General features: G+C 41.1%; 1 protein-coding gene across 1 annotated transcript in view; it reads right to left on the bottom strand.

Annotated features, from left to right (window-relative positions):
* Window positions 1-13,046, bottom strand: part of LOC147747365 (interleukin-12 receptor subunit beta-2-like) — a 553,753-nt gene that overhangs the window by 405,723 nt on the left and 134,984 nt on the right. The window contains exon 3 of the mRNA XM_086936246.1: window positions 9,348-9,431. Coding sequence (XP_086792372.1) covers window positions 9,348-9,431 — 84 coding nt within the window. The remainder of the gene's footprint in view (window positions 1-9,347; window positions 9,432-13,046) is intronic.

The following is a 13,046-nucleotide window of genomic DNA, read 5'->3' as shown; positions in this document are numbered from 1 at the left end:
TTAGTACAACGAACTACAACAGAGAAATTTCAATGGCTTTGTACGAGTGAAATGTCAAGCTAACTATAACACCACTAAAACCTATGGTTTTTTCAGTGAATTCAAGGTTTTTTAAATGCTAATTTCTAACTATAACATGTCTGAAACCTATGGTTTTTTCAGTGAATTTCAAAGGTTTTGTAAATAACAATTTTTAAATGTATTAATTGTTATATATTCTTATTATACTGATTTACATTTTTTTTAACTATTTCTTTTTAGATACTTTCTTTTTTTACATTACATGACATATGTTTATTATAAATTGAAAAAAAATGTTTTTAAAAATATTGAAATTCTAATATTGTTTTTTTATCTTATATTTATTTAAATATATTTATATATATTTTATATAGCAGGCAATGATATCCTATGGAAGGAAATTGAAGTTACTGGTAAGTATGGTTAGAATAACTTTTCAGGATCAGTACTGGACTCAAAGATGCAGCACTGAAGTCTCTCCTGATAACAGGTGAGTAAATCGGAATTCGTAGTTCAGCTGATTTTAGAGGAATATTTGTAAGTTCCAAAACTCCACACTTAGAAGAATTTCCAAATGAAACCTGTCAATTTTAGCCTATGGAAGGAAATTCAAGTAACTGGCAAGTACGGTTAGAATATCTGTTCAGGATCAGTACTGGGCTCAAAGATGCAGCACTGAAGTATCTCCTGATAACAGATGAGTAAATCTGAATTCGTAGTTCGGCTGAATTTAGAGGAATATTTTAAAGTTCCAAAACTCCACACTTAAAAGAATTTCCAAGTGAAACCAGGCAATTTTACCTATGGAAGGAAATTTAAGTTACTGGTAAGTACGGTTCGAATTACTTTTCAGAATCAGTACTAGCCTCAAAGATGCAGCACTGAGGTCTCTCCTGATAACAGGGGAGTAAATCGGAATTCGTAGTTCGGCTGATTTTACTTTGGTCCAGTATATTTTGAGCCACTTTCCTACACCATCCCCTCCCTTCACCACTGTGCAAACACACCCTGTGGTGCAATTTAAGTTGGGGAAATAATTCCCCTTCAATCCTGAGGGTCCCTAGGGTCCAACTAGTCCACTAGGTACATCCAGTAAGCGCCACAGAGCTGCGTAGCAGAGAGATGTAAAATGGGACACGGCCTAGACCACCTCTCTGCAATGCAGCGCAGTGGCACTTACTGGAAGCACCTGGTGGGCTACTTGGCCGCCATGGTCCCTCAGGATTGAAGGGGGATTATTTCCCCAACTTAAAACGCGCCACAGGGTGTGTTTGCACACACCACCTCAGGCCCCTCCCCTCCCTTGCCCACTGTGTTAACACGCCCTGTGGCCGTTTAAATTAGGAGATTAAGTCACCTTGAATCCTGAGGGTTGTTAGGGGCAAATTAGCCCACTTGGTACCTCCAATAAGCGCCACAGAGCTGCGTTGCAAAGAGGTGTAAAAAGGGGAGTGGCCTCTGAACACCTGTCTGCAACACAGCTCCCTGGCACATACTGGAGATACCTGTTGGGCTATTTGGCCATCAGAGACCCTCAGTATTGAAAGAGAATTAATTCCCCAACTTAAAACATGCCACAGGCGCGTTTGCACAGTAGTGAAGGAAGGGGGCGTGGCCTGAGGTGACATGTCTGAAAACATGCCCTGTGGTGCATTTTAAGTTAAATAATTAATTCCTCTCAATCCTTGGGTCCCTGGGGGGCCAACTAGCCCACCAGGTACCTCCAGTATGCGCCAGGGGGCTGCATTGTAGAGAGGTGTTCAGAGGCCATGGCCGTTTTTACAAAACTCGGCAATTCAGCTCCTTGGCACTTACTGGAGGCACCTGGTGGGCTAGTTGGCCTGAGAGCCCCCCACCTATTTTCAAGAAGCCCCTCGGGGTGGCGGTCCACGGGTGCTGGGGGGACCTGAGAGCCTGAGAGCCCCCCCACTCATTTTTCAAGAAGCCAGAGGGTGGCAGTTCCCGGGGCCTGAGAACCCCAGCACTTTTTTAACGAATCCACGGGGGTGGCGGTCCCCGGGTCTGGGGGAGCCTGAGAGCCCCCATCACTTATTTTAATGAAGCCCCGGGGTGTGGCAGTCCCTGGGGCTGTTACATAATAAGTATTGCCCTGGGATTTGGCCTCCCGGGGGCTAATTAACAACGAAGAGCGGGAGCCAGCGCTTCATTTTTTAAAAATATTTAGCTGAAATTCGCGCTGGGTACACGAATCTTGCCGATTTAAAAAAAATATGCTTTGTTTGACCCTGGGGGTCCTTGTGGGGCCCCCCGAGCAGGCCTAGGGGGTCAGGGTGTTTCTACCCTGCCCCATTTTTGCGTTCTGCGTGTTTGTTTTTCTGCTTTCTTGTGCCTCGGTTCTACAGAGGCACAAGATGGCTGCCAGCACTTCCTGGTTTGGAGTGTTGATAGCCAATTAGCATACAGCCCGTGCTCTGCAGGGTGCGCGGATCCTGCGCAGCCATAGATATATCTATGATTTTACTTTTGATTTTCTCAGGAACTACTGAACGGATTTACACCATTTAACCAAAAGGCACGGCTCTGAACCAAGGGCTACCTTTTTGGCAAATTTGGTGTAATTCCGTTCAGCAGTTCGGGCTGTAGCTGTGATGAAAGGTTCCTATGGGAAATTGCATAGGGCAAACACGTTTTAGGACCCCCCTTTTTTCTTGGCCCGCTTGACGAATCAACCTGAGCCTTACAAGAAAGGAGCAGACCGGAGCTGGCCATAAGTTTTGAAAATTTCGTGAAGATTCGTCGACTGGCGCCAAAGTTATTCCAAATAGAATGTTGCAGATTTCCTATGGATAATAGGTCCTAACTTGAACAACCTACTGGCGACCGCCAGTAGGTAATATATACATATTTTTTTTACATTTTTATAAATACAATCATAAAATAAATTGTTTATTAATTGTTTTAAACTACATATATATATATATCACATTTTATATAGGTATTTTTACATTTTTTAAATTACATTTATTTGTTATATTTATTGAAATGTATATTAAATCTAATTAATTTTGTTAAAGTTAATTTTATTTTTTATATATTTAATATTTTTTATATATATATTAAAATCAATAATTTGTACAACTATATTTTTTACATCAATATTTTCCCCCCAATATTTTTGTGCTTACAATAAATATAGGATGTAGATATTTTTGTAATCGATATATAAAAAATATTTGGATATGGGGGTAGTTTGGTGGTCGATATGCTGTCAGTGAACCCTCAGCCCCTTGGTAGCTTGGCACAAAGCAGTCCAGATTAAGTTAGAGGCAATGTGTAAAGTATCTGTTTAACACTTCAAACAGGAAAACTGCGAAAACAGCAGGCAGAAATGATCCTACGCCAAGTTAGACAAGAGCAAAATGAAATAAATAAAACAAGACCATAATGACAAACATTTAATCAGTAGAACCAGAGTGATGAATTTTTTAAAGAATAATCTGCAAAATAGCCCGCAAAAGGATAAAGCACCAACCACGGCTAGCTGGTTGCGCTGAACCAGGTTAAAGTCAAAAGTACAAGTTGACCGTAATAAAGACTGGATCGCATACAGTTCCCAAATACTAATGCAGTTTCCCTTCTCAACTCTTGAGCCAAGAATCCCATTCAAGTTGGAGAGGGTCGTGAGGAGCATAGAATGAGCCACGGGGTCAGTTGTGGTGGCGGGAAGAGCAGTCCAGGCGTCGCAGTCAGACGGCTGAAAGTTCGCGAGGGCAGTCCCCGCAGGCTGATGATGCTGCTGTGCGAAGATCTGGGCTTGCAGCGGTTAATGCTGATTTTTAGCGCGAGCGGCGGGGTTCCAATGTGAAGGGGTCACTTCACGGTTGCAAACAGCCCAAATGCTTGAATTTAAAAGCTCAAGAGCCAAACCAAGGGTTAAGGACATGAGGAGCGCTTCTTGGGGGTCACGTCCAGGAGCTGTTGAGGAGTATGTTATGTCCCAGAGGCTCAGATCAGAAGGCCAGCAAACTAGCCCTTTGAGTCACTCTGGGGTCCTGGGTTCAAGATGGAGTTGTAGGTCCAGTTCATCTCCCCAAGGCAACAGGGCAGCAGGCAGCAGGCAACAGGCCTGCACAGCAGGGCAGCAGTTCCTTGTAAAGCAGCAGTCCAGCAGAGTAGCATCCCTTGTAGCAATGCAGTAGCCCTTCTTTCTGGCAGAGTATGCCCATGCAAATCACAAAGAAGAGAGACCAGGGAATGAGCCTTCTCCGATTCCCCTTTTCTTTCTTCAGTTTAGAAAGCTTTATTGAACAAAAAGAGAAAACATGGTACAAAAATATAACACTAAGAATAAAATACAAATCCACCTAGTGACATATAAAACTGCTTATAAAGAAAGAGAGAAAAATCTAATACAGCATAAATTACTAGATGACAACCATTATAAAAGGAAAACATAATCGCAGAGTACCATACTTAAAATAGTATTTTTGATTTAGCTTTTTTGAGAGAGAAAGACAGAAAAATGGAAGAGAAAGAGAAAGAGGAAAGAAAGAAAAGGAGATAGAAAATAGAAGAGAGAGAAAAGAAGGAAAGAAGAGAATAGAAAAAGGATATCATCAATTGTAAATTGTAAAAATTGGAAAAGCTTTCCAGTGACTCATAGTATACACAATACAGAAAAGCAATAATGAATAAAGAATCCTAGTATATGCAAAACATATATGTAGGAATAAGCAGAGCAATTCATGGGGGTTGAAAAACTAAATTACTGGCCTTGGCAAGTAGTGCAGAAGAAGAAACATAGTTAGTGAGAGGGGAACAAAAGGCCTCTTTATGGATATGCTGCTGAGATGTGGTTACAAAGGCTCTATCTAGCCTATGATGCTGACATAGTAAATTCCACCAAGCTGAGAAGGAGACTTTGGAGGCATCCTTCCAATTCGAGGTTATGACCTAAAAGGCAATGGCAATGGTTAAATCTATAGAAGTGCCATGTTTTCGGACACCCAACCAGCGTGTGGAAGAACTACCCAAAAAATGTTAAGTGATATCAAAGGGATAACTAATAGAACAAATTGAGGCAATAGACTTTTGTCCACAAAATAGAAATGTTAGGGCAAAGGAAAACGGAATGCAAATAAGTACCAGGAGTGTTCTGGCACGACCAGCAGTTAGGAGATAGGGCAGGATTGAATTTGGATATAGCCAAAGAGGTTAAATAAGTCTCAGATAAAAATAAAAAAGTGTTTGAGTAGTACTAGCATTGAATTAAGTGTGATGTATCCGGGCCCAGATGGAGTCCCATGTGTGTGTAGGAAAAGTGTGTTGCAGATCTGTGTCCCATAAACGTTCAATCTTACTTTTGGGACGAGGAGATAAGGGGAAAAAAAGGAATTTGTAGATGTGAGAAGCCCTAATATCAGGGGAAAAAGATAACTATTGAGTAGAAGAATCAGAAGCAGAAGAAGAATTATCCGATAGAAGAGAGAGCTGCTAAGTTACAGTCAGTCTCAGAGTCTCAAATTTTGAAAGAGATGTAACCGGTAAGTTGTATTTAGACTAAAGTTCCTGGAAAGATAAAAACTGCTCATTATGCAATAAGTGTCTAACCTGTAACACACCTTTGATAATCCAGTCTTTCCAGAAAAATAGTACATTTGGAAAGTTTAATAGATTTGTTGTGCCAAATAAAAGAGTCTAGAAATAACTGAAGCGGAGAGCATGATTTACTATGAATCGGGTAAAGACTAGATATAGGGTATGAAATAGTAGGGGATTTAAAGGAGGATGAACAAAGTTATCTAGTGAAGAGAAGGGGAAAGGATAAATAATTGAATCCTCTAATGTATGCCATACTGACACGGGAGGATTGTCAATTGAAGAAAAATAAGGCATGACTTGACGAAGTAAAAATGCAGAATGATATTGGTGAAAATTAGGAAAATTAACTCCACCTCTGTCTTTAGGAGTGGAAAGAGCAGAAAGAGAGATACAAACTTTCTGATTGTTCCAAAGGAATTCACTCATTGTACTGTTAAGGTTTTTTAAATGTTTTAAAGGGAGTCGCATCGGTAACATGGAAAGATAAAAATTAATTACCAGCTACATCATCATCTTGGAAGTATCCAACCTACTCCACCAGGACAAGAATGAAGGGGACCACTTCTCCGCCATAGTGGAAATTTTGGATAAAACCTCATCCAAGCTCAATTGAACAGTTTTAGCTATGGACGCTGAGTGTGTTCCATTTAAAGTCCATTCCCTCAAAAATTCTTCTGGGGCAATATTTATTGAGAAGAAGAATCTAAGATTTAGAAAAATGTAACTTGTATCCAGAGATGGCAGCATAGGAAGACAGAAGATCAACAAAAGCGGGCAGAGAAGGAGAGGGGTTAGCTATATATATAAAAGAATGCCATCTGCGTAAGCAGTAAACTCTATTTCAATAGACTTCTGAGTAAAGCTGCAGAATTCCTGAGTGAATGAAGAAAAGGTTCAAGAGACAAGATAACAAGCAAAGGAGACAAGGGTCAACCTTGACGAGTACCTAAATGTAAAGAGTAAAATATGGAGATTGAGAGCCGCTAACAAAAACCGAAGTGGTGGGCGAAGAATACAACGGGGAGAGTATGTAGCATTAGGGCTAGAGTGGTCGCAATCGAAGCTGGTGAACCGGGTTCGAGTCTCAGCAATGACGCTCAACATCCTGTGATTCTGGGCAAATCACTTAATCTCCCCATGCCTTACAAAAAATGAATGTGTCCGTCTGTAATGAAACTGGTGGTATGTAAAGCGCTCTGATACCCGATGTCTCAGGTCTAGTTTGTACTATATAAAACTCTAAATAAAAAAAATTAAAAAATAAATAAGAGATAGAATAGCAGGAACGAATCCATGCCATTTAAGGGCACACATCATAATAAGCCAGTGAACACGATCAAAAGCTTTCTCTGCCTCTAGAGTGATAGCTGCAAAAGGGGTAGAGCTCTTGGAAGCAAGATGCATATTGTTTAAAAAAGTTCTGGAGTTATCCGCAATGGTTCTACCTTTAACAAAACCTGTTCGTTCATATCCAATGAAATCAGGAATTAACTTGTTAATACAAAGAGCTAGGACTTTAGCAAAAATCTTACAATCTAGATTAATCAAATAAATAGGACGATAATTAACACAAGAAGAGGGGACCTTGCCTTTCTTGGGAATTAAAGATATCATTGCCTCCAAGAATGAGCCACGGGCCTTCTTACAAGACAAGAAGGATTGGAATAGAGATAGAAGGTCAGGAAGTAAAAACTGGGAAAAACAAGAATAAAATTCAGAGGTAAAGCCATCTGGACCAGGGCATTTGTCCTTTGGCAACAAGAGTAGAGCAGACTTGAGTTCAGAGAGAGAGAGGTCTTCTTCTAAAATTGAGCAGTCGGGAAGTTCAGAGGAGCGTGGAGGAAGAGTATCGGAGAAAGAGTTTAACTCCATCTCAGAGGGGGAGGATTCTGGTAGGTACAATATCTTATAAAAATCTGTAAAACAGTTTAAAATGTCGTCATCTTTAAAATGATCTATTCTGTTGGAGTCAGTAATTTTGATGACCTTGGAACGTTGGGACTTAACTTTTAAATAGTTAGCTAGTAGCTTACCAGCCTTGTTACGACCTCCATAGAATTTAGAATTGATCTTGAGTAAGGTGCCAGAGGCTTCCTCAGTTGATTTTTTATTAAAAGACAGTTTAGCTTGAACTAACTTCTTTAGATTATCCTAACTATTGGATGTAAAATATGCATGTTCCATACGTTTAATAGAAGCTAATAATGAAGCAGAATCTTTAGAATATCGTGTCTTTTTCGCCGCCACATAATCAATAATAAACCCTCTGCCTGTAGCCTTGAAAGCATCCCATATGGTAGAAAAAGGGATATCTGTGGAGGCATTTCTAAGGAAGAATTCTGGTAGGAACTCATTAAAAAACTCTAGGAATTTATTATCTTTAAGTAAATAATTATTAAAGCACCATCTGCGTGACTGAGAGGATTCGGAAGGGAGATCTAGATTAATCGGAACTGGGGCGTGATCGGAAATGAGGATGGAACCGATATCTGCGTGAGTCAAATTAGTAAGGAGAGGAGGGCTAAAAAAATTTAGTCTATTCTTTGTGAGTAGGGGAGTGAAAAGTGTACTCTAATGTATCCAGATGAGAAATTTTCCATCATCTACCAAACCCCTCAAGTGAATTGTAGTAAAAAAGGATTTTTGCATTTTTTGGGGAATGTATCTAGCATTGGATTTCCTATCTGTGAAAGGATCCAAAACCTGATTACAATCCCCACCCACCAATAAATTGACATCAGGACAGGAGCGAAGAGTGTGTGAAATATCCTTCCAAAATTGGACATCCACACCATAGGGCTGTATGTATTTAGCAAAGAGATGGGGGAATCATGTATAAGGAGATGTAATAAAAGCTACCAACCTTCTGCATCCTACTCCTCCTTCTCCACAACAAGGGAAAGTGATTTATGAATCAAAGTATTTACTCAATTTTTCCTTTCTTTGGAAGGGAACAAAAGACATGTCCAACCCATTGCTTTTTAAGGGAATTAATCTCATTTTCATTAAGATGAGTCTGCTGAAGCATATCTATTTTTCAATGCAGCCTAGACAAGTGAGTGAGAACCCTCTGCTTCTTAACAGGATTGCGTAATCCCTTAACGTTCCATGAAATAATGCGAACATTTTCAGTCATGATCATCAGAAAAAAACATAATCATACAACAAAATAGGCATTGGGTAACTTTAAGCAATAACTGTAACAGATAGTGCAGCTGAAAATAAAAATAATTATAAGATAAACATGAAAAGATAAAGAATAAAAAATATCAAGGAAAACAGAATGAAGAATAACAAGGAAAGTGAATAGAAAAATGGTAATAAGGAAGTGAAAAAGGACGATAATTGTGAGACATGTTGCGTTGCACAGTGAGGAGAATCTAGTGTCAGAGGACAGTAAGAAAAAACTAGAATGGAAAACCATGAAAAAACAAAGAAGAAAGGAGAGAGGAAAAAGAGAAAAGTGATAGACATGTGAAAGTTGACGAAAAGCCAAAGGTCTTTAGTGAAGAATAACAAGGTATGAATAAAAAGTAGAGAAATAAGCACAAGGAAGTGGGAAGCCGCAATGGAAAGAAAGACGGCCAAGCCAGTCAAAGCAACGAGAACGGTTAGACCCAGTGAATAGAAAAAAAGAAGAACTAAAGCTCAATATAACAGAGAGCTTGTAAGAGATTATAGAAACCATGGACAACCAAAAAACAGATCTAGGCAATAAACGCGAAACTAACATGCAATGTAATAAAAAAGCACTAAACACTTACCAACATGAGGGCAACTGTGGACAACTGGGAATGAGGTAGAAACGTAGGGAGGAAGGAAACATCTGGGACAAGAGGAAAATATGTCTGTGAAAAGAGATGAAGAAAAACGGTGATGAGAGATGATGAATCTAGAAGACATCGTCCCACATTAGGCTAAAGAACAACAGCAACAAAACAAAACAGACAACAAATTAACAAGCAATGGGCACTGAATTATAGAAAACCAGCAACATTAAACTTGAGAACAGAGCCACAAGATTGCTAGAGACGTTCAGGCCCCTCCAAAATCCATCTTGTCCCCTTTATGATGAAAAATAAGTTGGCGTAGGTCTTTAGGACCTCTCCTTACAAGTAACTTTGAAGAAACAAGGATGTACCAGACCATATCTAGTGTTCATGGAGCCAAGAGCCGGTTGAAGAGACAAAAATTCCTTGTGACGAGCTGCAGTAGTGCGGGCAACATCCTGAGAGAAGAAAACCTTGTGACCAGACCATAGCATCTGCTTTCTTTGTTTTGCCGCCGAAAGTAGCAATAACAAGTCAGTATATTCCAAAAACAGTACAGTGATCCCTCTAGGACAGTTGGAAGACGACGAAGCAGATGAACTTCCAGATTTGGGACCAATGCGATGAGGGCGTTGCAGATTAAGAGTAGAGCCATCCTTAAGTCCAACCATTTTATGGATGTGAATTTTTAAGAAGGCCAGCATGTCTGACCCTTCCTCGCCCTCAGGAATTCCAAAAATACATAGGTTATTGCAACAATTGCGATTTTCTAAATCTTCTGTTTGTGACTTAAGAAGAGCAGTCTCTTTAGACATTGCCGCAACCTGAGGTAACACATCTTGAACATCACTGACCTGTTCCACCACCAACATTCTGGAATCCCGGTTTGATCACTTTTCATCCAATTTTTGAAGAGTGGGATTGTATCATTAACAAAAGGTTTAATCATCTGCCCGAGGAAGCACTATAAAATATGGAAGAGGTGGGCAGACTACAGAGGATTGTGGCTGGATCCCCAGAGTGAGTTGAATGATCCCCCTGGTGATTGATGTGAGAGGGACTGCCTGTGGGGCTGGGTCCTGCTTGGCATGGGTGCTTCCGAGAGGCGCGGCGCCAGGGGGAGGACTCTGCTCTGGGTGCTCCTCTGTGTAGAAGTGGCTTGTTGTGTACGATTCACCAATATCTCCTGCATGGGGCTAGGTGGTCATAAGCGCAATCAGGGGTGGGTGGGTGGGGAGGGTGGGTAGGTTAACTGGCTCGCCGGACTCAGTTCTCTAGTGGAGGAACCTGTTTCTCTGTTAAGCCCAAGGCTCGCTTGAATTTCATATGTTGCTGTGGCAGTGGCCTCTGGGGTGCAGAGCCCTGCGCCGTTAAATGGGCGCTTTGAACGAGTTTTTATTGGATGAGAATGTATTTCCTTTATTTTGGTGCCTACTGCAGATGCACACAGAGAAATAAGGCTGACACTGATACATGTTTCATTGTCCATTTATAAGCAGGCTGAGCCAAGGGGGAGGGGGTTGGGGCTGGGTGTTGTTTCCTTTTTAGGTTCCTTATACATTCATTGAGCACTGATATATGGTCATAATACAACTGGACGATTTGTCTGATCTATGCATGCTGTGCTGCCCTCAAATTCATGGTTCTATAATGCCATTTGTAACTAGGTCTCCTCCTGGATCTGCATTCAATCTTGTCACAATTCCGTCCGGGGGCGTTGCACAGTCTGCTTATGTACTGTAATGTTTTTCATGCAATAAAATATGTTTTTTTTAAAAAAAAAGGTTTAATCATCTTGATCTCCTCCATAAGATCCTCCAATGTGATAGGAAGTGGAGATTTGGTAGGAGAGTTGGGCTCAGTCTTGTGGCACCTAGGAGGAGCGGTAGAGTTAGAGTCCTTACGAAGAGATGACATATTGATAGTGCTTTTCTGACCAAAGGGTGAAGCAGGATCCATGTGGGTGAGAAAATTATAAACTAAGCAACACTTAAGCAGGACGAGCAAAGTGCACTTCACCTACTATAAGATTAAGTTAGAGGTCAGTACCATGGCTGAAGAAAGACCTCCCTGTGATAAATAATGACCACAAGTAGAAAAGAAGGCTTACGTAGCATTACAGATGACATATAGAAGAACAGTCTTGTCTTGTAGTTGCATTCACCAAAAACCTCATAGGCATGAGAGGTTGTATCGATTAGGCTCAAAAATAGAAACAATAAAGCTCCAGTGCTTGAAAAAGCATAAGAATGTGAAAAAACTCTTCATTCAGGATATGAATTGGCTCATAATTAAAGTGTCCACTAGTAGATACAAGAAATGTGGATATCTGACATCCCCTCCAAGAGAGGGAAATACAGTGCCAGAAACCTCTGCGCCGCTGTTCTAGCGACGCTGGAAAAGCTTTGAAGTAAAAGCAGCGCTCTGCCGGAATCAAAATGGCGGGCACTGCTTGTAGCGCTGAGGAAGACGGAGCGCGGCGGGGACAGGGAGATAGGCAGTACAAAAAGAAGAAAAACAGACTACCTGAACCCCCCGCGTCCGCTCCTCTGCCGCCGATGATTTTTTGGCTCATAGAGTCAGGAAAAGGCTGTGGTAGCTCCTGAGGCTCCGAACGAGTCGCGGAGCTTCACCCAAACGCGGTCATCTTGGTGGCGGCTCAAGCCATGCCCCTGTCTCCCCTTTTCTAAGCATTAAGACCCACAAAAAAGAGAAGGACTATAAAAAGTAGGGTCAGGGAAATTAACCTAGATTCTGGTAAGAGGTTCCTGTACCCTATTTAAGGTATATCTAAGACAAAAGAGAATATGATAAAAGAAGGGAAATTAAAGAATTTCTTAATACTGTCCTCACCCACTATGCAGTGGCATGCTTCATCATAGGGCCCCTACAGACTTCTAGGTGCAGACAAACACACTGGACGGAGCGCTGTATTTTAGAAGGGTGAGGGAGGAAATTAATCAAGAAAACAGAAAAGAAAAAGTGTTAGGGAAATGTTTTCCCTTAAGAAGGGATCTCTAGTGCAGAAAAGAGAAGGGTAAAACAGTCTAAGGAGATACCTAGTAATTACCTTTATTCATGGCTCCCCTTTACTGGGTTAATAGAATTAGGGATATACACAAAGCTCTTTATGGTAGGGCACCTACCTATCTGAAATCACGCCTGACCCTCTACAAACCAGGGAGGGTGCTCAGATCTGCTGAATCTATCTATCTTGTTCAACCACGCTGTAGACTGACCACTGTGGGTGGGCGTGCTTTCTTGCACACTCTGCCAGCTATGTGGAACAAATTGCCGATGGAACTCCGCAATGAGACGAACTTAATGCCCTTCCGTAAGAAACTAAAAACTGTGCTTTTCCAGCAAGCGTGGGGTGGCCTCTAAATTGAAATCAGATGTACCCTTTGTATTGTCTAGCTGACCCTAACAAAGCGCCTAGAGACCTCTGGGTTATAGTGCGCTATATAAATCAAATCAAATAAATAAATAAATAAATAAATATACAGGAGGGGTGACTGCTCCTAAATCCCTGCTGCAGGTACCAACATGTTTCAGCCTCTTCAGTTAGCCCCCTTGGGTCAATGAGGCCTTCTTCAGGGTGTGGATCTATTGGTATATCAGGTCGTAAACCGTGTTGTGGGTTCTGTGGCACTCTGGTCTCAAATGTCACAGTTTTCAGTGAACCTGCTACTA

This window comes from Lissotriton vulgaris, chromosome 1_1 (assembly GCF_964263255.1).
Source record: "Lissotriton vulgaris chromosome 1_1, aLisVul1.2, whole genome shotgun sequence".
Lineage (NCBI taxonomy): Eukaryota > Metazoa > Chordata > Amphibia > Caudata > Salamandridae > Lissotriton > Lissotriton vulgaris.
Note: the sequence above shows the minus strand (reverse complement) of the source record. Positions and strands in the feature narration are given on the sequence as shown.